This window comes from Mesocricetus auratus, unplaced genomic scaffold (genome assembly GCF_017639785.1).
Source record: "Mesocricetus auratus isolate SY011 unplaced genomic scaffold, BCM_Maur_2.0 Super-Scaffold_100027, whole genome shotgun sequence".
Classification (NCBI taxonomy): Eukaryota; Metazoa; Chordata; class Mammalia; order Rodentia; family Cricetidae; genus Mesocricetus; species Mesocricetus auratus.
Window position 1 is genome coordinate 14,224,243 of NW_024429208.1, and position 27,135 is coordinate 14,251,377.

The 27,135-nt window shown below is 45.4% G+C and overlaps 1 protein-coding gene across 3 annotated transcripts in view; it reads right to left on the reverse strand.

Moving 5' to 3' along the window:
* Ipmk (inositol polyphosphate multikinase) overlaps nucleotides 1–27,135 on the reverse strand; it is a 40,770-nt gene that overhangs the window by 13,309 nt on the left and 326 nt on the right. Inside the window, exons 1-4 of one of the 3 annotated variants that reach the window (XM_040732432.1) lie at nucleotides 10,793–10,936; nucleotides 7,780–7,865; nucleotides 5,882–5,978; nucleotides 1,042–1,214 (exon numbers count right to left, since the gene is read on the reverse strand). In XM_040732432.1, the coding sequence (XP_040588366.1) occupies nucleotides 1,042–1,214; nucleotides 5,882–5,978; nucleotides 7,780–7,782 (273 nt within the window). In that variant the 5' untranslated portion in view covers nucleotides 7,783–7,865; nucleotides 10,793–10,936. Of the gene's footprint in view, nucleotides 1–1,041; nucleotides 1,215–5,881; nucleotides 6,054–7,779; nucleotides 7,866–10,792; nucleotides 10,937–27,135 lie in introns of those variants that run through there. The other 2 variants (XM_021227547.2, XM_005070779.4) reach the window with 2 other exon arrangements.

Here is a 27,135-nt window from a genome sequence, read left to right on the forward strand (position 1 = left end):
GGTGGAAAGCGATCACGTGACAGCCCTACAAAACGATGCAAGTTGTCCCTGCTTCTGAGGCTCCTGCTCTGGCCCCAGGGCACAGATGCTCAAGTCAACCCTCTACCAGATGGCATATGGACAAAGGACCAGACCATGAGAGATCCTAACAGCCCCAGTCACCAGATGATGCCAACCCTGTGTCTATCCTGAGGTGAACAGTATATGCAAACATATATCAAAACATATATGTCAGTTAAGATAAAACATTTTATTTTATTTTATTTGGGTTTTTTGAGACAGGATTTCTCTGTGTAATAGATCTGGCTATTCTGGAACTTACACTGTAGACCAGGCTGGCCTTGAACTCACAGAGATCCACCTGTCCCTGCCCCTGCCCCTGCCCCTGCCCCTGCCCCTGCCTCCTGAGTGCTGGGATTAAAGGCATGTGTCACCACCACCTGGCTAAAATATTTTAAATGCTGGTTCATAGAACTATGTGTGAATAAAACAACTGTTTCAAATAAAAATATGAAATAATGTGGGTTTTTTTTCTATTTATAAAATAGTCCCTTTCCATAGCACTTGGAAGGCAGAGGCAGGTGAATCTCTAAGTTCAAGGCCAGCCTGGTCTACAAAGCAGTTACAAACAGTCAGGGTCACACAGTGATACCCTGTTTTAAACAAACAAACACCCAAAGTATAAAAGTTACATTCTTCTAGGGAAGCCACAATGAATATGTAGCTTTTAACACTTATTGTGCACTTAAACTTAAAATTTCTTTAAAACAGAATTGCCAGCAGCATCATTTTAGGGCCTGGTCATTATGTATTAATTATCACATCATCATCTTAGGGCCTGGCATTAATTACCTACTAGAAGTCAGGACCCATCACTGACCACAGCCCAGTGAGCAACAGATAAAGCCCCTGCCCTCATAGCTCACACACGTCATGGAGGACCCAACCGCACAGGGCACCGGCTCTGGGGTAGCACCTGCAGTCCCACAGAATGAGTGGTGTAGAAGGGAAACACACACACCCCGCCAAAACCACTCTTACCCTCATGCCGAGCACCAGGAACCCGATCTCCTCCATCAGAGGGTACTTGCTGACCTGCTGCTGGATTTTCTCTGATGAGGCAAAGGGGTCATAGCTCTTCCGCCCTATCTTCACGTCCATTATGCAGGGCTTATTAAACTTATGAGTCACATCTTCCAGTTTTAGGTACACATCTGTTATCAGAGAAAAGCCTTAATTAACGGCAGGCCATCATATCACTCGGATAGCCTCCAGAGAAGAACGAAGAGGAAATGCTGGAGGAGAAAAGACCTAAGGTAAATCTAGAGTCCACAGATTCATTACCAAGCATAAACACCAGAGAAATCCCTCCCATGTGTGACCGTAGATGTCACAGGAGCAAAGTGAGTGTGCAGCATTAAAAACCATCCCCCATGAACACAAAGCCATCGGGGCTCAGAACGAGATTTCCTAGCTAGTATTTTAAGAATCTTGTAAAGTTTGTTCTTCGTTTGACATCAGTAAGCTGGGGACTGAATCCAAATGACACTACCAAGCTCGCCCTTGCTACTTTGAAAAGCACTGTTGCTCTGCCGCTCGCCTCAGCGCCCTGCACACATCTGCCCACAGAAAACTTGCTGTCACACCACAAAGGCCCCTTCTTGCAGTCTACCTTGAAAGCAAGGACCCAGGTGCAAGGAGAAAAAGAAGAAAGGAAACAATTCTCCCTCTTCCTAAGGAACACAAACCTGTCAACATCCTCAATGAGAACATGACTCATGTTTTAGTTGTCGGGGCTGAGGAGATGATGTGTGGGCAGAGCGCATGCGAGCACCAGGAGTGAGGTGAGTCAGCGTCCCCAGGACCCAGGCAAAGCTGACAAATAGTCTGCAGTCCAAGCCCTCTCATCCAGAGATGGGAGGCAGAGATAAGACCCTTGGGAATTTGCAGGCTTGTCATCTGGTGTATGCAGCAGCCATCAGGGGATCATGTCCCAAACAAGGGAGAAGGTGAGAGTGAGTTCCCAACGTTGTCCTCTGACTGTTACACGTATGCCGTGGCCCATACATGCTCATGCATGCAAAATGTATGTGCGCACACACAGTAAAGCTGGAAAAAGTGTGCATTTCCTCTAAACCAGGTAAAAGGCGCCAAGAGAAGCCCTGTGCACTAACTAATGCCCCTTTTTCCCGTCCCATCCTGACAGGCACAATTTTGAAATTAAATCAAAGATGCTTGTACACAACCAAATGAGAACAACTCGGGCCTTCAGAACTGTCAAGGCCTTCAGACTTATCGGGCTTAAATCTGCAGAGCACGAGGGGTGAAGAGGTAAATGTTATTCCTGTATCAAGCAAAGCAGGCAGGTTAGCATCTGTCAGCGGGACAGCAGCCTGGAAGAGCACTACAAGTAACCTAGGGGCCTGAACCTGAAAGCACCTGCCCAGGCACCTTGACAACAGGTCCCAACACAGCATCAGCACAGGCCCAAATAGCAAAGGACAAGTGGGGGCGCACGCCTTTAATCTCAGCCCCCAGGAGACAGGTAGATTTCTGTGAGTCCAAGGTGGAGGCCAGCTTGCTCTACAGAGTTCCAGGACATCCAGGATACATAGAGAAACCCTGTCTTGGAAAACCAAAACCGATTCCCATTTGCATCTTTTCTTCAAAGTTGTAAAAACTAAACGTCAAAACCTGCTTTGGGCATGCAGAGTTCTAGGTCTCCGGGAATGGGGATGCACGCCTGTCACCTCGGCACTCAGGATGCTGATGCAGGAGCACTGGGCATCATGGTTATCAGGTCAGTCCTGCCTATATAGCAAGAGCTTGTCCCCAAACACACAAAAAGAAAGGCACACCAGTGTTCTTAGGAGAGAACTGGTGCTGTGTCGCGAGCGGCTTAACACAAGCTTTTGAAAGAGCGAAATAAGAAAGTGGGCCACAACCTGAGCACCAGACTGTTAGGCTGACAGTTGTCCATAAACCTGGATACTGTTCACTTTGAAAAATGTCACTAGCAAATTCTCTCAGTGGTGTAAGTAGAATAAAGCTCAAGCCAAAGTAGGTCAGTCTCGAACTGAGTTCTGTAAAGATCAAAGGCATTTTGCTACAGGACTGTCTTCTGAGGCAACTGCACACCAGTAACAAAAGATGTCTTTTCCTGGAGGCCCCTCTGGGTCCAGAGTGGAGCGGTGTTTTTCCATGTGTCAGCTGGAACCACTAATGAACTGTGGACTGAATGGAAGGAGGAAGAGATCCTGGCATGTAGGAAGTACAGATGAGGGGCTGGTCTCCAGCTGTACCGCCTACAGTGTGTCACATGTTGCTCCGCGTCATGGCGCAATACAACTCCAGCCAGTGCTACCCACAGACCTCAGAAGTGCTCCTGTCACAATCTGGAACCCAGGCCACAACCAGTCACTGAGACAGGCAAACATGTGACACTTGGGATTCAGAGGTAACCAACTTGTGACAGTTCTCCGGATCTTCAGTTCATGTCACAGCATGTAGTCCGCCCTTTGTGAGAAGTGAGGGAGCCCTTTGGTGGGAACAGAGGGGAAAGGAAGGGCTGGGGCACGTGCAGAAACAAATGTCAGCTCCTCCGTGTCATGTGTCAGCCCGTGCCATCCTAGCATGTCCCTGGTCTTCAACGGGACACATTAGAGTCCAGCACAGACCCACCATGAAATAGGTGTTAGGGTCCAGAGTGCTGAGGGGGCTGAGGATGTGTCGTCACAGTCCCAGAAGTGCCTCAGTGACAAGGCGCTGCCCTGGGGCACACAGCAACAGTATTTAAGCCCTGCCTTCCAGGGCTGCTTCTGAGGAACAGAAGTAATGTTCTATCCACAACAGCACCTGGTGCCATCTGGTACTCCCTCAGTGCTGGGACTAGACAGCAAGGATACGCTAATAGTGTTAAATATGAACGTGACTGACAGGTATTAAAACCCGTGCAAGGTCATCATGCGTGTAAATTGAACTGCAGCATCCAGGATTAAGTACAAATACAGGCTGATTCCCTGGAGGGAACTCTTCCCCACTCCAGGAAGACAAATATGATGTAATAACCACAAAATAAAAAGGCATAATCACAACTCAATCAGGCACTTGATAATAGATACCCTCTACCCTGAAGCTAATCCTAAGCCTTGGCCCACAGTTAAACATTAACAAGAATGTCTATTTATTACATATTGATTTTATCTCAAGCTGAAAAGAGCTAAGACGGCAAAATGCAATCTGATTGCCAGGCTCAAGTGGGTCCTTGCAGGTGCTCGGCCGACATAAGGTATCCTCCTAATTTCCTCACTTCCCACACAGGCACACGTATCCTCCTAATTTCCTCACTTCCCACGCAGACACACCTGCTCGCACTGCTGCCAACTGCGCCGCTGCCTCTCAACTTTGATCCTGCTAGAGAAAGCCTTATGGATGGGTTTCTATCGTAGGCAGAAAAAACATTGCACCAGACGTGAGAACTGCTTCTCTGTGCTGTATTTCTTTTCTAATATGATGTATCCATAAGCAACAACAACAAAATGATGCAAAACAGAAAATGGCCAGGCGGTGGTGGCGCACACCTTTAATGCCAGCACTCTGGAGGCAGAGGCAGGCGGATCTCTGTGAGTTCGAGGCTGCCTTGTCTACATAGTGTATTACAGACAGTAAGAGGTACATAGAGAGACCCTGTCTCAAAGAAAAGTATGTGTGTGCATCACACACACACACACACAAATACATGCTTATGTTTATTTAAGTCATAACCATCATGCCCAGTTCTCCAAAGAAAATGTTTCTTTTTTAAAATGCCTTTTTAATTTTATGCGTATGACTGTTTTGTCTGCATTTATGTACAGGCACCAAGTGTGTGCAGATGTCTGATAAGCCAGAAGAAGCATCAGATTCCCTGGAGTTATAGGTGGTTATAAACCTAGGATTATATAACCTTATAATCCTAGGTGGGTGCTAGGAACGGAATCCAAGAATAGCCCGTGCTCTTAACCTCTGAGCCATCTCTCCAAGGACCTTGTTCAGCCGGAGTGTCTCGCCACCCAGATCTCTACCCACACTGTCCTCAGCACTAACTGCTCGCTGTCGAGCAGCAGTGGTCAGCACAGCCCACCGGGACCCTGATAACCAAGCTTCCATCTCCGGTCTCATGAACGGCAGTGGAGGCGGAAGGAAAGATGTAACAACCGGAAGTGTGTTCACAACCATGTGCTGCACAGAATGAGGGCCCGTGGATGTGGCGGCACATGCCAGCATCCAGGCAGCAGAGGCAGGTCAACCAGAGCTACACAGTGAGACGCAGTTTCAAAAATATTAAAAAAAAAAAAAAAAAAAGGATCCAAGGGCAGTTACAATTAATGGTCTGTGGAATAATTACTAAGAATGCTATTCTCAATCATAAATATCTGCATATATTTGGAACTAAGACCTTTAAACCAGAGAGCAAGACAGACAGACAGACAGAAAATACTAGACTCCAAGACACAAGCACACTGCGGACTGGAAGTAAGGCAGGAGATAGAAGCTATGTCAGGATGGTCTCGAACTCAGAGATCTACCTGCTTCTGCCTCCCGAGTGCTGGGATTAAAGGCGTGCGCTGCCTGGGCTCTTAATGCTTTACTCCTTAGAGAAGAAACTGACACTTGTAAATTAGTACAGTACTAAGATGTTCTCGTGAAATTGTAGCAGATTTATCAGTTAATGTGTAACATATCGTTCAAGAAAATGTCGATAAAAAGTGAAGTACCAGTGAGTTTTGTTTAGTGAACGTAGGAGAGAGTACACGAGTTCCATATTTTACAGCCTTTACACAGACCCTTCGTAAAGCCAAGCTTGGGAACTAAACCACGAGATGTACTTAAAGCGCCTTACCGTTTGGTGCGGTGGGAGGGGACCAGACACCGTAGTATTTGGGCAGGTGTTTCCGCAGCTCCAGGAGAACAGTGTCGGCACAGTCGGCAGCGTAAACCTGGACAGAGGTGCAGGGCTGGTCAGGTTTCCGTGAGCCCTCAGAAGACCAAGGATAACAGACCCGCAATTCATCCTGCGTGGGTTTGTAATAATAACCAGCTACTTACAGCACACTGTCATGGTGGTCCACGGGGAACAGTCTCCTGTCAATGTCTTTCAACTATTTGCCACCTTTGTGAGTTGTATATAACTGACACCAAATTCAATGTAATCCTCTGAACACAAGGCAAGTAAATTCTGGGGTGTGTGTGTGTGTGTGTGTGTGTGTGTGTGTGTGTGTGTGTGTGTGTGTGTGTGTGTTCCCCACGTGCTTGTGTGTGTAGCAGACAACTTACGGACATCTTTCCTTCCACCATGTAGATCCGAATCAAGCTTGGGGTTACCAGGCTTAGGGACAAGCTCCCTCACTGGCTGAGCCACCTTGGCAGCCCCCTGAAATCATTTGTAACATTGGCCCGGTTTTCTCGCTAAACTAAAGGTTAAAACCAGGGCTCGTCATGCTGAGGGTGTTTTCAGGAAGCGCATTAGGACACAAAACCCACAGAAGATCTGAGGGGACTGCCCATGGGCACAAGAGGGAGAGGCCTTCGGAAGAAACCCCTGAGTGCAGCCTGACAGAGAGGCTAAGTGACAAAAACTTCACTTCTGCATTTCAAGCCACACAACTTGAGCTCGCCACCTAAGCTCCGGCTCCTTGTATATGAGGTGAGCACTACATGGAGGAGAGCTTCCAGATGTTCAGAGACAACACAGGACAGGGGGGAGTGTAATAACAGAGGGAAAGGGAGCTCCCGGTGGGGTGGAGGCACCGTCCTGTGCTCTTAATCAGGGCAATCAATAAAAGCCCAAAGGAAATAGAGTTGGGTGTGGCAGTGCACACCTGCAATCTCAACACTTGGGGAAACTGAGGAAGCCTGCTGTAAGCTTGAGGCTGTCCTTGGCTTCCTAGTAAATTCCTAGGCTACAGAATAAGACCCTTTCTCAAAACGGCAACCTAAGAAAGCACAGATATAAGCTGGGCCTCATCAAAATTCATGACTTTGTGTTTGAAAGGACACTACCAAGACAGCGAAGACAACTATAGAATAGCAGGGAGCACCGACGAGCGGTGTTTGGTCGGGCTTCTATTCAGTGTACTACTGTAAGGATGTAACTGAACTTTTTGTATACTCTTCAACTGCAAAATGAGGGAAATGTTTGACTAAGTATTACCCAAGAGAAGGTACACAAGGGCCAGCAAACACACCGGGGGGAAAGTGGGTCTGTGGCTGGTGGGCAGGGAAGGTGGAACCACGTGGCTAAAATGTTTTGAAGTTAAGAAATAACTGGTAGTCATGGAACACACTAGAAAAACCATTCCGGGTCATTGATGAACGAGGTATTAGAAAGGAGCCCTCTCCCACAGTGCAAAGCAACCCTGAAGACTTAGAGGCAGGGTGTGGCGACACACAGCACGGGAAGGCTGAGGCACGCGCACTGAGCACCGTGTCACAAAGCGAAACAAAGATGCCTCTAAGAAGCTGCAATAAAAACCCTAACTTGGCATTTCTGAGAGTGACAAACTCTCTGGTAAGTGTTTTTCAAACTGTGGGTCAGGACCAGTCGATTGAAATCAATTTCATGACTCAGAATATGAATTTAGGATGTGAAACAGAACAGAAAATACCAGGCTGCAGAAACACTGGGAGATAAGCGGTTTCCACAAAGCATGAGGCTTGTCTGTTACACGTTTCTCCCTCTGAGTCAGGGCAGAGTGACTGAAGAGCACGTAAAACAACAAAGCATCTTGCATCACTTACCATGGTATAAAATTCCAGCTCTCTCGGGCCCCGAGGCGGTGGCTGTAGCTGTTTCAGAACTGTACCGTCTGGGTGTTGGAGTATGCCTGCGCAACAGAAATCAGGCGACGGTCAGTGCTTTGCTTATGGTCCCCTGCTTCGCAGGGACATCTGCTCCTGAAATGGAGGCCAGCTGCTTTCATACTTGTAAAGGCTTACTGTTACTTGTTGCAGGAATTCTAGCATTCAACCAACACTTTCAATGCTGTTACAAAGAGACACCAGTGCTTTGGGGGGAAGCTTCACCCCAGCCCCTGGCATCCATACACCCAAAGAGTCTGGGGTGTTATGTGGAAGTTCCACTCAAGCCCTCCTCCCCTATCTCTCTCCAAACCCTGCTGCATCTCAGAAAGCAGGCCAAATGATGACCCCTCCCCCAGAGATGTTCAAGACCACTCCCACTGGGTATTTAAACTGCCTCCCAGAAAACAGACTTGTGGTTTTTCCAGTCTCTCTTTCCTGTCTCCTCTCTGGGGGGCTGGAAGGCTATCCGGGAGTGGGAGTGTTGTATCCATTAAACATGGGCTTTCTCTAACTTAGTTTGATTTGGTCTGATTGGGTTGCTGCATCGGTGGAGAAGCTTATCGAGGTGCAAACTTTTCAGACACCACACTCTTAAGCTTTATTATCTTCAATTCTTCCCCCTTAAGGAGATTGATTCTCTTATGGTCCCTGGTTTTTCTAGAAACTTCTCAGTAATAGATTTTCAATGAAATGTTATGATTAAGTAAAGAAAACAAAAGCAGTAACACAAATCCAACTCATTTTTATAAACAAGAAAAAATGTGTGTTTACAGTAGCCATATACGAATTTCATACTTGGCAAGGTTTTATAACTCTCTCGTCTTCCCAGCTCAGATGTACTGTGTGTACGCAACTGTGCAAGGTCCCAGCCTGGAGCAGTCACGGATGCCTTTTTACAATCTGTCCACGCAACATAAGATCCTTATTCCAAGTCCCCACACGCATGCCAACACTGGCACAATCCATGCTAGTACCAGCACTCATTACACATTGAAATCTTAAATCTTTTTTTAAAGATTTATTTATTATACATATGTGTATGTCTGTAGGCCAGAAGAGGACACCAGATCTCATTACAGATGGTTGCTGGGAATTGAACTCAGGACCTCTGGAAGAGCAGCCAGTGCTCTTAACCTCTGAGCCATCTCTCCAACCCCGAAATCTTAAATCTTTATCTGTTGGGATTTCACAGAACCATAACAGTTGGGACATAATTTCACTGAGAATTTTATAAGATACTGCACTTGTATCTATACTGCTTTTTGGCATGTGACATCAACTTTTTTGTTATTGTTTCTTTTCTTTGATTTTTTTTGAGACATGGTTTCTCTGTGTTGTAGCCTTGGCTGTTCTGGGATTTGCTCTATAGACCAGGCTGGCCTTGAACGCACAGAGATCTTCCTGCCTCTGCTTCCAGAGAGCTGGGATTAAAGGCATGTGTCACCACCACCCAGCTGTGACATGAATTTAACAGTGGTAAAAATGCATAAAGATTCAAAGCAGAAGTCTAAGATCTAGACACCAACAGGGCAGAAGGAGATAGTAAGCTACGAGTTCCAGGACAACCTCCAAAGCAATAGAGAAATCCTGTCTCAAGAAATAAAAGGAGGGGAGAAGCTTGGCTGTTGAGCAGATGTGGGGACTTCAGGATTGGTCTAATGTAACTAAAAACAACTAGAGAGAAGCCTGTTTGTGAAGATGAGAATTTAGGGTGAGATTGGACTCTACTCCTGCACCTATGGAAAACGACAGATGCATAAACACTTGGGTTGAATTGCAGAGGGAAAACCCAAGGCATCAATCAACATCCAGGAGAGCAGCACATCTGGTCCCTTGCCTCTCTTGGCAGGTGCCAGTTCTGTGCGATTGGGAGCTTCCCAGACACACTTTATTTACAAGCAGCCATCAGGCAACTGCAGCCAGATGTGTGAGGTAGCAGACTGGATCCAAGACTACGAGCCCAGAGGGACAGACCTGTGGGTCCGACAAAATAATCCACGTTTTCATAATCTCAGTCCCAGGTGAATGAAGTCAAGATCCAACTGAAGTGAGGCATCTAAGATCAAAGCTAAGTGGCAACCAGCAAGCTCCACGCTGCTGGGAGAGTGGCCATTAACTAAGATGCTGCACGGCTCTCCCGAGCTCTGCAAAGAGGAGACAGCCTCCGGAGGGGAAAACCGAACCATCCACCCTGCTTCCCAGTGTTCTGGGAGCAGGAATGCCATGTGTTCAATAGCAAATTACGATGCATACCGAAGAACAGGAAGAACGGGGCATAATCCACAGAAGCTGATGCAAGACGGCCACATGATTATAATTAGGAAGCAAGCATGTTCAACAAAATCCTGGGTATGCTACAGAAATTAGAGAAAAGTGCAGAGTCTGAGAAAACCCAAGGAAATTCCAGACCTGAAAAACAGCACACGAGAAGCAGACAATTTGGGGGGAGGGGGTGTAAATCAAATTATCATAGAAGAAAAGAGCAAAATGAACTTTAAGAGATGCCAACAGCTAGTGGGACACCAAGGATGGCTGAGAAAGGACTGCCACAAGTTCAAGGTCAGCCGGAGAAACTGATCAACACCCTGTCTCAATATAAAAGGGAAGTTGGATGTGGTGGTGCATGTCTGGGAGGCAGAGGCAAGCAGACGTCTGAGTTCTAGGCCAGCCTGATCTACACAGCAGGTTCCAGGACAGCCGGGGTTACAAAGAGCCCTTCCCCCCAAAAATAAAGAAATAAAAGTAATAATAATAAAGGAAAAGGGACAGACATTGCTGGCACACACATGCCTTTAAGCCCAGCTCTGAGTCCCAGGCCAGCAACAACCAAGTATACCTAGGGAAGGGGCAGGGACATGTGAGGCTCCACTCTGAGGCAGGGGGTTACAAGGGGAAGACAGTAAAACAGCTGAGAGCAATGATCTGTTGAGGTAGCCACACCCGAACTTACATCTAAGGCCTGTTTCAAAGCCACGTGGCTCGAAGTTGACGAGTCAACAGCAGCTGCGTAACAAAATGCCTCGGATGGTGCCTGAGATAAGCCAGTCACAGAGCCAAGTACTTCTGGATTCCTCACCCTTGAAGCATCTAATGGGTTCACACTCTTAGAAAGCAGAACGGTGGCTGACACAGGCTAGCAACAAGGACAGGCAAGTGTTCGGCAGGGATGGAGGTCTCAAAGATGAAGGCATCCCAGAGCCCCAGACTGGGGCAGGAGAGCCTCTCAGCAGCTGGGACAGCCTACTGCTGTGCAGGTGCCAAGTTCAGGTCCCAGCACTCCATCAGGTGGCTCCCAACTGTCCGTCACTCCAGTTCCAGGGGACCTGATGCCCTCTTCTGCCTTCCACCAGCAACTGCACACACAGTGCAAACTCATGAAGGTACAAATACACACATACAAAAAACAATACATTAACAAATATTAATTTACAGTTCTCAGACTGATGCTATTGTGTGCTCTGATGGTAAGTTCCATACTGTGCCTTTTACCACAATAATCACTGTTGAAAAAGCTCGACATTTCAGTGAGCATTCAGAAAGATTGTAACTACACGTTAAAATGTCCGGTATGGTGGCACATGCTTTTAATCCCAGTACTCTTGAGTTCAAGGCCAGATTGGCCTAGCAAGCTCCAGCGTGATACTCTCCCTATCTCAAAAACAAAAACAAAAACAAAAAAATCCAACAACCACAAATTGACAAAACAAATCTATGTGGAAGGAGCATTCTAGGTAATTTTAATTTTCATCTTTATGTTTTCTTCCTCCCAGAAATTATCATAAACATATATTAGGGAGCTAGAGAGATGGCTCAGAGGTTAAGAGCACTGGCTGCTCTTCCAGAGGTCCTGAGTTCAATTCCCAGCAACCACATGGTTGCTCACAACCATCTGTAATGAGATTTGGTGCCCTCTTCTGGCATACACACATACATGCAGACAGAATGCTGTATACATAATAAACAAACAAATCTTGGCCAGGCATTGATGGCACATACCTTTAATCCCAGCACTCAGGAGTCAGAGGCAGGCAGATCTCTGTGAGTTTGAGACCAGCCTGATCTACAAGAGCTAGTTCCAGGACAGCCTCCAAAGCCACAGAGAAACCCTGTCTCAAAAAAACAAAACAACAACAACAACAAAAAACATGTATTAGGGTCTTTTTGTGTGTGTGTGTGTGTATGTGTGCAGTTTGTTTTTTTGTTCCTGGCTGGCCTGGAACTCAAGTAACCTATCTGTTTCTGCCTCCAGAGTCCTGGTACTAAAGGCATATACCACCACCTAAATGGCTTTTATTCTCAGATGGGCCACTATAAATGGCTAACGCATAATCCTTTTTTTATTAGAAATAGAATTGTATCACAGAAAACAAGCATATACTAAAAGAAATGCATCTTCTACCTAAGGTAATTATTATAATATGTTATTTAAAAATAATGAGAGATCATAGAAATATGACAAGACTAAGATGTTGTAAAATAAATTTTAAAATTTAATCCACAGCCAAAGACAACTTGGATCCTAAATACATGGGGGAAATTAAACCTCTGAACACTTCAAATATAAAGACAAAGGTGGGTTATAAGTAAAAAAAAAAGAAAGAAAATGAGATTGGGGTCATACTCCATGGGCACAGTGTTTGCCTACAGCGTGAGGCCTTGTTGAGCCTTCCAATGGGAAAGGAAGGATGGGAGTCAGGCTGGACTTGCAAACTCCAGTCACAGCTGGACTATGATGGCACAAACAGCACATCACATGGCAAGCTCCATGAGTGTGTGTGTGTGTGTGTGTCTGTCTGTCTGTGTTTGGGAGGAGCGGGTTTGTGGGTACCCTGAAGAGTTCAGAAGAGGACATCAGATCCTCAGAAATTGAAGCTACAGCAGTTGTGAGCTAACTGAAGTGGATGCTGGGAAATCGACCTTAACCACTGAGACTCAAGGAAAGAAATCTTTTCATATTTAAGAAAGACATTTCATAACAAGGTTGGTTGATACAAAATTATAGATGTGTAATAGAGCTTAACACGGCTTCAGAATACAGGGGAACAAAAATCACAATGGAAACAATAAACAAATTCAAAGACTTTCTGGATATTTGGTGGAGATGGCATTGCAATGATATATAAAACCTGAACAACAAAAAGTTGGCCAATTTGCATAGTAGAGAAGCTGTATCCAGCTTATACCTTGTGACTACAGTCCCAGCTGAAGTAGAAAATCCCTGTACATTCAAGGTCGTCTGGAAACAGGACAGGAGAAACAACTACATCCTGCAAACACTCAAGCCCTTCAAGTATAAACGCTCTATTTACCAAGCCCCAAATCTACAAGGATTGGAATCCTACAGGATACCCTCAAACCACAGCAGCAATAGCAAGACATGTGGAGAAATGCCAAATAATAGGAAAATAAACAGCATTGCTGTAATCACGCATGGATCAAACCACAGGAGAAATGAGAAAACACTCCAAGTGATGGAGAAAACACAACACATGGAGGTTTGCACAGGGAAACTCACAGTGAAAAGTGTAGTTTGCTGCCAGACCTAAGTACGTGAGTGCAACCCCTCTAAACCACATGGTGGGAGAGAGAACATTCCACAAGTTATCTGCTGACATCTACTCGGGCACCCTGCCCATCCCTTACCAACACCAAACAAATAAATGTTTTTTTTTAAGACATTAAAATATTTCTATCATTTAGGAGAAGGAGCAGTGCTTACTATGATAAAGATGTGTTAACTTCACATAAATACATATGAACAACAACAAAAAAAAGCCATTCAATAAAAACTGACACTGGGCATGGGAAGTGGGTCTAGAGATAAGCCCAATCTGAGAGATACAGTAAAAACGTGCCTCAACAAACAATTCTGTCAAAAGGACAACAGACAAAAATCAATAAAATCAAAAGTGACTGATCTAGAAAGCTGGTAAGCAACTTGCAGAACAGAGCAAGGGGGGGAAAAAAGAAGGTAAATTATTTTTATTAGGAATAAACGAACACTCAAAGAAAAAGAGGAGGCTCATGAGGTTACCATCAGCAAATGCCACAACTTCCACCAAACAAATTCTTTTAAATGCACATTATTATACCTGACAGGGGAAGAAACAAATCTAGGAGCCAGGGCTGAGACAGGGGATGCTGACAAAAGATCTATCTCCATGCATGCATGTACCCCTGGGTTTAATCTTCAGCATTGCAAAAAAGAGTGGGTGGTGATGGAGAAAGAAATCCAAACACAGCCAAAATGGCCTCCTAGTGACTGTTCCCAACACAACAAAATAAGCAAAAATAGCAAGAGTAATCTCATCAAATTTCTCAGGAAATCAGATAGTATCTTTCTCAGCTTTTTGTCTATTTGTTTTGAGGTTGATCTGAGAGGGTTATGGTGAGATGCTCTTTAGCCTGGAATGACTCAGAACTTAACTATTCATCCCTTGCCAACCATGGCCCTCCTGCCTCAGCCTCCCAAATGCGATTCTCTAGTCGATTCTCTGTATCAGCAGTTCTCAACCCGTGTGTCTTGACCACTTGGAGGGTTGCATATCAGATATTTATATTGCAATTCATAACAGTGGCAGAATTACAGTTATGGAGAAACAACAAAATAATTTTATGAGGAACTGTATTAAAGGGCCACAGCATTGGGAAAGGTTGAAACTTGCTCTAATATGAAATCGTGCAAATGTGATTCCTAAAAACACTAACAAAGATGGTTTTAAAAAGTATAGGCCATAATCTCAAATGAATACCACCACAAGGGCTGGGAATAGCTCCACAGGTATAATGATTGTCTGGTTGCCAGGGTCCCAGAGTTCAATCCCAGGCACTGCATAAATTAGGTCTGGTAATACATACATTTAATCCCAGTTTAGGAGGCTGGGAGGGACACAAGAGTATCAAGAGTTCAAGGTCACCTGATCATGTAATGACTTCAAAGCCAGCCTGGGTTACATGGCACTCCGTCTTAAAAAAGTAAGTAAGGGGCTGGAGAGATGGCTCAGAGGTTCAGAACACCGACTGCTCTTCCAGGGATCTTAAGTTCAATTCCCAGCAACCACATGGTGGCTCACAACCATCTACAATTCAATCTGGTGCCCTCTTCTAGCATGTAGGCAGAACACTATATATGTAATAAATAAATCTTTAAAAAAAAAGTAAGTAACCATAATTGCAATTAAAAAATTGGTAAAGGAATTGGAGTGATAGTTTGGTGATTAAGAGCAATTGCTACTCTTCCAAAGGATCCAGGTTCAATTTCCAGCACTCACGTCATAACTCACAACAGTCTGCAACTCCAGTTCCAGAAGATCTGAAACCCTCTTCAACTCTCCATGGGGACAAGAGTATGCAAGTTGTACACGGACAAAGTTGACACAGAAAAAAATCCTTATAAAAATAAAATGAAAAATAAACAATGGTAAAAGCCAGGATGAGCTCTAGGCCAACATAGACCACACAGGAGTTCCGAGCCGTTCTAAGCTACAGGTGAGACCCTGCTTTAAAAAACAGGCAACAACAACCAAAAAGAGGTAAAATTATCACAGCAACAATACATATATGAGAACAATTTTCCAGGCACAAAAGTTTATTTAGGATTTCAAAATGAGTAAACATAATAACACTTTGAGAAGATGGAAGACAAAGCCCTGAGATTCTGGGCTCAAAATACAGGCCCTTGCCGGGAAAGAAGCTGCTCTAGCTTGGGCTTGGGCTGGCAGGGTGGGCGGGGCCCTGCCTGCAGTCTCCAGGGCATGCATTCATGCACACACATGCATGCGGGTAAACACATATAACCCCGATACATGATGTATGTATGGGGTTGTCTGTTTCTTACTTCAGGCTACTCAAAGAACAAGCAGAACCACACAAAGCACCAAGCACACCTGGAATCCAGATTTGAAATGCCACTCATCTCTGAAAGACACACACAGTTCCAGTTCCCGACAGAAACAAGGAAGACATGAAACAAGTATGCATCATCCTTTTGATGTCAGAAGCAGAGAAGACGCTTATAAAAGGAAAAAAAAAAAAAACAGGAAATGTCAAAGCCACACGGGAGCAAGCCTCCAGAAGCTGCCACTGTCCAAATTTAGGGGAATGGCATTTTGGTGATGATTAAAAGTAGCAGCAACAATATGGATAATATCCGCTGTCTGAATTCTGAGACATCCTAGTCCAACCTAGAAAAGAATGCATGGGGAGATAAGTGCGAGATACCGACTACCGGAGAAAGACAGGAGTATTTCCTGGTGTGGCCCTCCCAGTGATACATGAGCTTGGCAATTCTCAGTGGGTGCTTACTTACAACATCGCATAAGCGAGGAAAGGGGTATGTAACACTCAATTATCCCTTCCAGTGGCAAAAGTGGCAACTCCATGAAGGACACCAATAGCTGGCACTTAGCCACGAGAGCAAAGTTCTGATCACAGCAATGCCACTGATAACCTGTGCCATATGATCCGAGAACACATGATCTCACACATCAAAACTGCACAATCTGTCTCTGACCCTGATCACAATGAAACAATCAGATAGTTTAAAGGTATGTGGAAAATCTCAGATGTTGCAAACAGGTTGTGGTTATCTGGTGTGGTACTGCATACCTGTAATCCTGAACTTGGACGGTGAAGGCAGGAGGATCAATTCAATCAAGGTCCTTCTCAGCTACACAGTGAGATCCAGGCCTGCTTCTGTAAATACACACACACACACACACACACACACACACACACACACACACACACACACACACACATTTTATCCACTGAGATGGCTCAGTGGATAAACACTTACCATGCAAATGAGACCTCAAGTTTAGATGCCCTAAATCCACATACAACCAAGAAAGCATGGTGACTGCCTACTGGGAGGCAGAACCGACAGATGCCTATGCCAGCTAAGGTGGCTAGCCCAAGTAGTTATAATCAGTGAGCTCTAGATTTAGCATGAGAACCCACTAATAAATACAGTATAGTAATAGAGGAAGACAACTGATATCAACACTCCACATGCCTGCACCACACACACACACACACACACACACACACACACACACACACACACACACACACGTAGATGCACAGACACCACACATACATGCAAATAACAAAAATTATGCTGGGAAGAAGACTCATAAGCATTTGAATTCTGGCCCCCAGTGCCCACATAAAACACTGGACATGATGCCTATAATCCCAGCAATGGGGAGGTTAAGACAAGTGGAAATTCCTGGGGTCTGCTGGCCAACTAGTCTAGGGTCCAAATTCCTAAGCTCAGTTAGCAACCTGGCCTCAAAAAGTAAATGGACAGAACTAGATTTTAAGATATCATATACCCTCATTGCGAGTCAGAGAAATCAAGATAGAAATGGGTTAAAGCCTCCTTTCTTCTGGCCGTCCCTCAGTGGTGTTAGAAGGTTCTATGCAGGTTACTATGGAGAACCGCCACCACCAGTCTAACTCAGAGGGGGGCTCCACACAAACTATACTGACTGGTCAGATGGATGTGCCGAGTCTGGGACAAAAGTCATCAACCACTTGTTTTCTCATTGAATTGAAGGCCCTCTCCAAGAGAAAGTTAATTTCTGGCAGTTAATTCAGGCTGGAGAGGCAACAGTCCTAGTAGGGAAGTTATTGACGTTTTCCTAAATAGACACGATGTGCCCTCCAAACTGTCCTCTAAATAACTATGTCTATGCCCATAGAAGAAGATGAACAGGAGACTGGCAAAGACACTCACTAGAAACCTCTGGCTGCCACACACATGGACATGTACACACCACCTCTCATACACACATGGACATGTACACACCACCTCTCTCACACACATGGACATGTACACACCACCTCTCTCACACACATGGACATGTACACACCACCTCTCATACACACATGGACATGTACACACCATCTCTCTCACACACATGGACATGTACACACCACCTCTCTCACACACATGGACATGTACACACCACCTCTCATACACACATGGACATGTACACACCACCTCTCTCACACACATGGACATGTACACACCACCTCTCATACACACATGGACATGTACACACCACCTCTCTCACACACATGGACATGTACACACCACCTCTCATACACACATGGACATGTACACACCACCTCTCATACACACATGGACATGTACACACCACCTCTCTCACACACATGGACATGTACACACCACCTCTCATACACACATGGACATGTACACACCACCTCTCTCACACACATGGACATGTACACACCACCTCTCATACACACATGGACATGTACACACCACCTCTCTCACACACATGGACATGTACACACCACCTCTCATACACACATGAACATGTACACACCACCTCTCATACACACATGGACATGTACACACCACCTCTCTCACACACATGGACATGTACACACCACCTCTCATACACACATGGACATGTACACACCACCTCTCTCACACACATGGACATGTACACACCACCTCTCATACACACACGAACATGTACACACCACCTCTCTCACACACATGGACATGTACACACCACCTCTCATACACACACGAACATGTACACACCACCTCTCTCACACACATGGACATGTACACACCACCTCTCATACACACATGGACATGTACACACCACCTCTCATACACACATGAACATGTACATACCACCTCTCATACACACATGGACATGTACATACCACCTCTCTCACACACATGAACATGTACACACCACCTCTCTCACACACATGGACATGTACACACCACCTCTCTCACACACATGGACATGTACACACCACCTCTCATACACACATGGACATGTACACACCACCTCTCATACACACATGGGCATGTACACACCATCTCTCTCACACACATGGACATGTACACACCACCTCTCATACACACATGGACATGTACACACCACCTCTCATACACACATGGACATGTACACACCACCTCTCATACACACATGGACATGTACACACCACCTCTCTCACACACATGGACATGTACACACCACCTCTCTCACACACATGGACATGTACACACCACCTCTCATACACACATGGGCATGTACACACCACCTCTCTCACACACATGGACATGTACACACCACCTCTCATACACACATGGACATGTACACACCACCTCTCATACACACATGGACATGTACACACCACCTCTCATACACACATGGACATGTACACACCACCTCTCATACACACATGGACATGTACACACCACCTCTCTCACACACATGGACATGTACACACCACCTCTCTCACACACATGAACATGTACACACCACCTCTCATACACACATGGACATGTACACACCACCTCTCTCACACACATGGACATGTACACACCACCTCTCATACACAATGGACATGTACACACCACCTCTCTCACACACATGGACATGTACACACCACCTCTCATATACACATGGACATGTACACACCACCTCTCATACACACATGAACATGTACACACCATCTCTCATACACACATGAACATGTACACACCACCTCTCATACACACATGGACATGTACACACCACCTCTCATACACACATGGACATGTACACACCACCTCTCTCACACACATGGACATGTACACACCACCTCTCATACACACATGAACATGTACACACCACCTCTCTCACACACATGAACATGTACACACCACCTCTCTCACACACATGGACATGTAAACACCACCTCTCTCACACGCATGGACATGTACACACCACCTCTCATACACACATGGACATGTACACACCACCTCTCTCACACACATGGATATGTACACACCACCTCTCTCACACACATGAACATGTACACACCACCTCTCTCACACACATAAAAACAAAATATTAAGTAAATAAATTAAATTCATGGTCGAAAATGTAAAGGTAGGGCATGTAACCTCCATGATAGAATGTGAGCTTAGTTCTCAAGATTCTAGGTTCAATTCCCCAGTACAACTAAAAAGAAAAAGATAAAAAAATGTAAAAACTGCTCCAAGTGTCAGAGCATTAACTCACTAAACCCAGTGATAACTGAATGGGCTGCCTTGTGCTAGAGAACGCCACCATGAAAAGGCTCACAGCACAAGCTACTAGGTCAGCCCCATCTTTGAAGTCACATTTGATGTCAGGTTTCACTGCAATGATCGCAAGTACCAAATGCTATATTCTGAATTGTATTGTTTTATCCTAAGCAGGCAAGAAAAAGATCATGTTTTTTAGGAGATATATGATGCATTATTTATGATTTGCTAAACCTTGCCTGAGGGTACAGAAAGCAAAGTTAGCCACAAGCCACAGAGCCTGGCAGTGGCGATACACACTTTTAATCCCAGCAGCCATACTAGCTAGCCATAGACCCAGGCATTGGTGGCACACACCTTTAATCCCAGGACTTGGGAGACAGGCAGATGGATCTCTGTTAGTTCAAGGCCACACAAAATTGATCCAGTGCTAAAGAGAAAAACAGCTCACACAAAGGTGATCTCAGCATTTGGGATTACACACCTTTAATCTCAAGATTTGAGATTATAAAAGGAAGAAGCAAAGTCAATCTTAGGTAACTAGTCTCCAGACACGTCGAGGGCAGGATTGCTTCAGCCTGGGTACAGGTAAGAGCTCCTGGCTTGGCTACTTTGCTTATCTGATCTTCGGCTTGAAGCTTGAACCCCAATATCTCTCTCTGGGTTTTTATTAATTTGTGTTACAGAGACACACAATTATTAGAACAAAAGGTCATGGCATACTTTATTCTTAAACAGTTCTACAAACCATCACTCGCATATATGGAGCCATTAGAGTGACTGGGCACAGCTGATTTACTGCCATTCTGGCAATGTTTTATATATTTGAATGTCTTCCCCAAAAAAAGTTCATTAAAAAGTCAGAACAATTTGAGAGTACCATTAAGTAGCTTGGGAAGCCTAGTGAACTCTGTGTGTGACCTCTCTCTTATGAACGCTGGCACTCACCTGCAGAAATCGAGAAGGGAGGCATGGCAGAGAGAAAGCGCCGCATGTTTGAGCTCTGGATTGCTCAGGGCAGTGAAGAAATCAAACCAGCACACCTTAGCAATCTGTGATGTGAGGAAAAACCATCTCCTAAAGCGACTTCATTGGGTTTCATAGGAAAAGCGAGGAGGGGTTGAAAACCTACACCTGGTCCCAAAGGGCCAGGAAAAGGCAAGACAGCCCTGAAATAGAAAGTAATGTGCTTACTCAGTTATCCAGATGCCTACTACACAGCACTGAGCAGTGAGCCAGAGCAGACCCAAGAGACTGGCTGAATACACTGTGGTCCACACACACGCACGCACGCGCACACACACACACACACACACACACACACCTCGGGGCACAGAGAGCTACGAAGAGAGAAAAGCTGCTGTTAGACAGCACACTGATTTTTAGATGGTAAAGCCACCTGCTAAAGGGTGTCTACAGCATACCACCCTATGTGTCAGGCAGAGGAGAAAAAAAAAGTGTTATTAAAGAGACCCAGAAGACACCGAGGACACTGGTAGATTGGGTCTGGAACTTTCGATGTAGACCAGGCTGGCCTCCAGCTCCCAGAGATCTGCCCGCCTCCGCCTCACTAGTCTTGGGATCTAAAGGCTTGCTTGTACCACCACACCCAATCCTTTTTATGGTTTTGAACTTTGGAACAAAATGGGAAGGGGGAAATTAATTTAAGAAGAAACAAACGAAACCAACTAGATTCCTAATAAATATTACTATAAAAGGGAGAGGAGAGAAATGACTATTAGAAACTCTAATCCCAAAAAGACTTGGGATCGGTTTCTCTGTGTAGGAATCCTGACCAGGGGTCTGGAGAGACCACACAAAGATTAGAGAGCTTACCCTGAGGACCCAGGTTCTGGGAACTGACATCAGGTTCATAATCACCTGTAACTCCAATTACAGGAGATTGAAGCCCTCAAGCTTCCACAGGTACCGCTAGTGCAAACACAAACACATCCACATAAATACAACAAATAAACTGTAAACAAAAAATAAAAAGACCCGAACTTAAATTATTTACTGTAGGTTTGTTTTCTGTTGAAATTTGCATAAAAATTCTAAAATGTATATCATTATGCAACAGAATAAATAACTGAGAACTTTGGGAGTCAGGGCTCTCACCACGGGAGAGGAGAAAGGCAAATTTAGAGTCCAGGAAAGGGAGGACTCAGGTAGCTATGCAGTTGTGACTTCTAAAATATCTACATACCAATAAGCTGCATCCACAAGAAGCCTGCCAGCGATGACACCACAATACCAACACTCCTGACACCCAAGCCTTAGATTGCAAGGGACATGCCTGTGTCAGTCAGGAAAGTGGCCCCGTGGCCCTGAGTTCAATCAAGGAACTGAAGAAAGGAAAAACAGAAACATCATTTCCCACTAAAAAGGGAGCCAGGGCTCTTTGCACAAAAGGCTGATTCCACAGCTGGGGGGAGGGCGACGCCACTCTGTGGTAACATGGGACAGAAAGGAAGTCCCAATGACAAGGGGAAAACTAGTTCTGCGGTTACATCTGACAGGAGTGGCGACTGGCAATAAGTAACAATGTACAAGCACGCCAGTGAAGAGGGGTGATTTCTTAGAACTGTGATTGTTAATAGCAGTGGTGGAATTAAGGGGAAAATCATAATTCCACACTGTCTGCTTCAGACAGGAATCATCACTAGACATTAAAATCTAGGGGCAAGGTCTGACGATGGTCCAGATACCCACATGTCCTTCAGGTGTCTGCCCCAGACAGTTTACTCATTCCAGGGGTAAAAATACTAACTACAGGGTGAGAAACCAGACCATACTTGAACCAGACGATCAAAATTAACCACCAATAAAGGTCAGACAGCTGCCACGGGTCTCCAGATGAACATTATGTTCCAGTCGGAAATTTACACCCTGAATCTCATCCTATGGGACCTTCATAAACTCAAGACTGAGGCTGGAGAGATGGCCCAGCGTTAAGAGCACAGCTGCTCTTCCAAAGGTCCCAAGTTCAATTTCCAGAAACCACAAGGCGGCTCACAGCTATCTATAATGAGATCTATAATGGTGCCCTCATCTGGCAAGCAGACATCCATTCAGGCAGAACACTGTATTAAAAATAAATCAATCTTAAAAATAAATAAGTAGTGTTGGTGGTGCATGCCTTTAATCCCAGCACTCAGAAGGCAGAGGCAATCGGATCTCTGTGAGTTCAAGGCCAGCCTGGTCTACAGAGCGAGTTCCAGGACAGCCTCCAAACAATACAGAGAAACCCTATCTCGAAAAAACACAAATAAATAAATAAATAAATAAGTAAACTCAAGACTGGACAGCATTTCATAAAAGGTGTAGCATGTATTCTTCGATGTCAACACCATTCAAGAGAAAGGGTGTGGCTGTGTTGCAAACACAGAGAGATACAACTCAATGCCTACAGTAAAAATGGAGGGCTGCTGGCCTCAGGCGCACGAGGAGGATAAAACACATTATTCAAACTTGACTACAGGAGGATGGGATTATAATGACTGAGCTGTCTCAGTTAAATCCCCATATGCCATAAATACACCCTGGCTACAGAAAAGAATATGGATGTTCTTAGGAAATCCACACATGAGTGTCACTATATAAATGGCAGGACATATGCAACCTACTTACAGAAAAGTTCAGGAAAAAAAGTCACGTGTGAGGAGCTGAGAGCACAGACTGGGCAACATGCCTCCTTCCCTCTCTCTGCCGTTGCTGCATCTCCCCTGAAGGCTTCTCAGTGCTTCGGAGTAACTTCAGAACAAGCGGACCAATAATGCCAAATTGCTGTGAGGGTTCCCTCCATGAGCATCAGCTTAAACCCTACCCCTTCCCCCCTCCCCACCAACTACCTCACTTCTGCATACCAAACTTGGCCAAGGCAAAAAAATCGGCTTTGAGACGCTTGTTTAAAATTTTCAGGCTTTTTAAGTGATAAAATGCTAAAACAGAAAAGGGATGGTAAACAAACATTTGAGAACTCTGGGGATTTACATGGATGTAGCTGTTGCATTTCGGTGGTACAATGTGCAAGGTGAGCTTCGGTGTCCAGGATGTCTAGCACACCTTTTGCTGCAGCGCACACGAGAGGGACCGGTAAGCAAAGATACGTGCACTCTTGTAGGAGACACTCTGAAGTGGGTCAAAGGGAAGCTCCCAGGTGGCCACCAGACAGCAGTGTGTTTGGTGAGGGTTAGTACCCCTATTGCAGGCCAAGGAACACCTACCTACACATCAAATGAACGTGGTTTGCTACAAGGTGCAACACAGATCAAAAGATCATCTGTGTGAAGGTTCGGAAGGCTGTTAACTCGAGTAGTAAGTGCCCAAAAACAGTGGCCCAAGGCCAGGCAGAATGCTGACTGTGATTCACCCTAGGACAACCAGAGTAAGGCACAATCAGAGGAAGGGGCAACACTCTTTACTTTTCCTAAAAGATCATGAGCTGTTTGTATCATTTTCAGGAGCCAAACATTTTGTATCTGGAGAACTAATTTGCAATGTTCTTTGATGAAATAGGATCTCAGTGAAGAACAAAAAAAACAAAAAAGTGTCAGAAAGGCTAAGTTTTCCCTCGTCTATGCTTGTTCAAGGGCTTGGGTCCTTCCAAGTTCCATGTTTTTCATCTTTTTAAATTAACTAAATCAACAGCTTTTTTTTTTTGTTTTTGGAGATAAAAATCAATCCTAAAATAAAAGTTCCAGTCACATGGCAAAAGTAGCAGCAGTTAAAGTGATAACAAATAAAAACACCAACAACATCTTCAAAAGTTTATCTAGGGCTAAGACAGTACAGAGTAGGGTCTAAACCAGCAGCTCTCAGATTGTGGGTCGCCACCCCCAACCCGGCACGCTGTGTGGGTCAAAAGAACCTTTCACAGGGGTCGCCTAAGACCATCAGAAAACAGCGATGTTTACATTATGATTCATGATGATGGCAAAATTAGTTATGAAGAAGCAACAAAAGTAATTTTACGGAGCGGGGTCCACCACAACATGAGGAACTGTACTAAGGGTCGAAGTGTTAGGAAGGTTGATTTGATGACGATGATGTCAATAATGTGGCCTATCTGTGACAGTGGAGGAACAATAATAAACAGCTGAACTTTGAGCTGCTGACTATCTTGCTATCTATTTATGAGCAGGGAAGATGACCAGCGTGGTCTACAGGGAAAATATCTGAGAACCCAGAGCAACAACAGCAGACTGCTAGCCAACAAGAAGGGTTTGTTCTCTCGTAGTCAAAAGAATCTAGTGAAGTTGAAAAAAAAATTGGGAGCCGGGCGTTGGTGGCGCATGCCTTTAGTCCCAGCACTCGGGAGGCAGAGGCAGGCGGATCTCTGTGAGTTCGAGACCAGCCTGGACTACCAAGCGAGTTCCAGGACAGCCTCCAAAGCCACAGAGAAACCCTGTCTCAAAAAACCAAAAAAAAAAAAAAAGAGAGAAAAAAACTTGGGGACTACCTTTCTCCCAATAAATTACTCTTTCACTTAGGCAGTTTGGCTGAGAAATTAGCTCTTTCTGCACTGTTTGTAACCTAGTCACATTCAAGGCACTTTGCAGTCAATCACCTGTGACTCTAAAGAGGTGGCTGGCATCATAAAACTAGACTCAAGTGCCAATCACAGATGATCTTTATTTGGGTCTGGTCTCCTACGCAAAGAAGCATATCTCCAGGACCCCCAGGGAAGCAATCACTTTCTCCTGCCTTCAGGTTATAGGAATCCTGTCCTTAGGGGCAAGCTGACTGTATATCCGATATGTAGGAGGAAATATCTTAGCCAAGAACCTCAAGAGTGTAGTTCCCTAACTCTGACGTGGTCTTTCAACATTTCCTGAACGTAGCTCAGCTCCAGTCTGTGTGCCTCTTACAACCACGATATACAGTGGGTGCTGGTTTCTGATTCTAGGACACTGTAGCAATGAGACTTTCGGTGTGTCACTTAACCACGCTTGTCTTAAAATGTATTACCTTAGCAGGGTCTGTTGGCTCATGCCTAAACCCCAAGCCACTCAGGGAGACAGAAAGTTCAAGGCCTGCCTGGGCTACAGAGAGTTCCAAGTGGCACTTAAGGTTAAAAAAAAAAAAAAAAAAAAAAAAGCTGGGGATGTAGGTCAGTGGTAATGCTCTTACCAAGCCTGTCTGAGGTCTTAAAAACCAATCCTCTACACCACTGAAAGAAGAAAAAGAAAATGTGTAACCTTACCAGCCTAAACCTGAACCACTTTATCAGCAAAGCACAAATCACCTCTAACGATTGTTGCAAGTCAGATATCCAAAGAGTCCCAAGTCCATCCTACTATTCATATGTCTACCGCCCATCCGCTGTGAGTAGAAGGATGAATTACAGTCTCTGCCCTGGAGTAGACCCTGTGCGGTTCTATAAATCGTGAATTCACAAACTACGTGACAAATGCAAGGAACAGTCTATAAAAATGAACAAGGAAAGAATGCATGGTTTATATGGGTAGTGATCTATGTAACAGGCAGGGCGTGTAGCCTACCCAGGAGGCAAGGTTCTGCACAGCCGAACCACGCCTCCCAGCGCAATCAAAGACAACGGAGAACCCTCCTCGAGGGACTGGGAGTGATCTTGGATGAGCCAAGACAAGTTTAAAAACATGCAGTTTGTTTTTCTTCCCCTTCAGCGATGCTACCATGCAGAGTAGCATCGGATTAGCATCCTATGCATTTGGGTACCTTTTACAATTACTACTCCCGGTTATAAGCAGATCTTGAGCTCCAGGGAGAATTTACTTCCCGGTCCAGAGAAGAAAACCAAGTTCCTTATTTTTACTAACAGCGCCTCCTCCAATCAACACTCGCCTTCCCTAGGGCAAAGGGGCACGCCTCTCCGCGCCACCAGGAGCCAGTGTGGCCGCTCCTGGGGGGCGCCCGGCTACCTAGCCTCGGGGACAGGGGTGGCTTGGGACGCTGGGAGCTGGGGACTCGAGGCTGGGGGCTGGGGTCGGGAACAGCGGAGGCCGGGGACTGCCGGGTAGGGAACAGAAGCTCCCTGGACAGCTGTGACCGGGATGGGAGGCCAGGGACTGTCAGGGTGGGGACAGCTGAGACCACGATCCGGAGGCCTGGGACTGCAGGGTGGGGACAGTGGAGGCCGGTAACTGAAGGGGTGGCGACCACCGAGGCTGGGGACAGCGGAGGCCGAGGACTGCCGGAGCAGGACACAGCAGAGGCCGGGGACTGTCCGGTCAGGGTACAGCAGA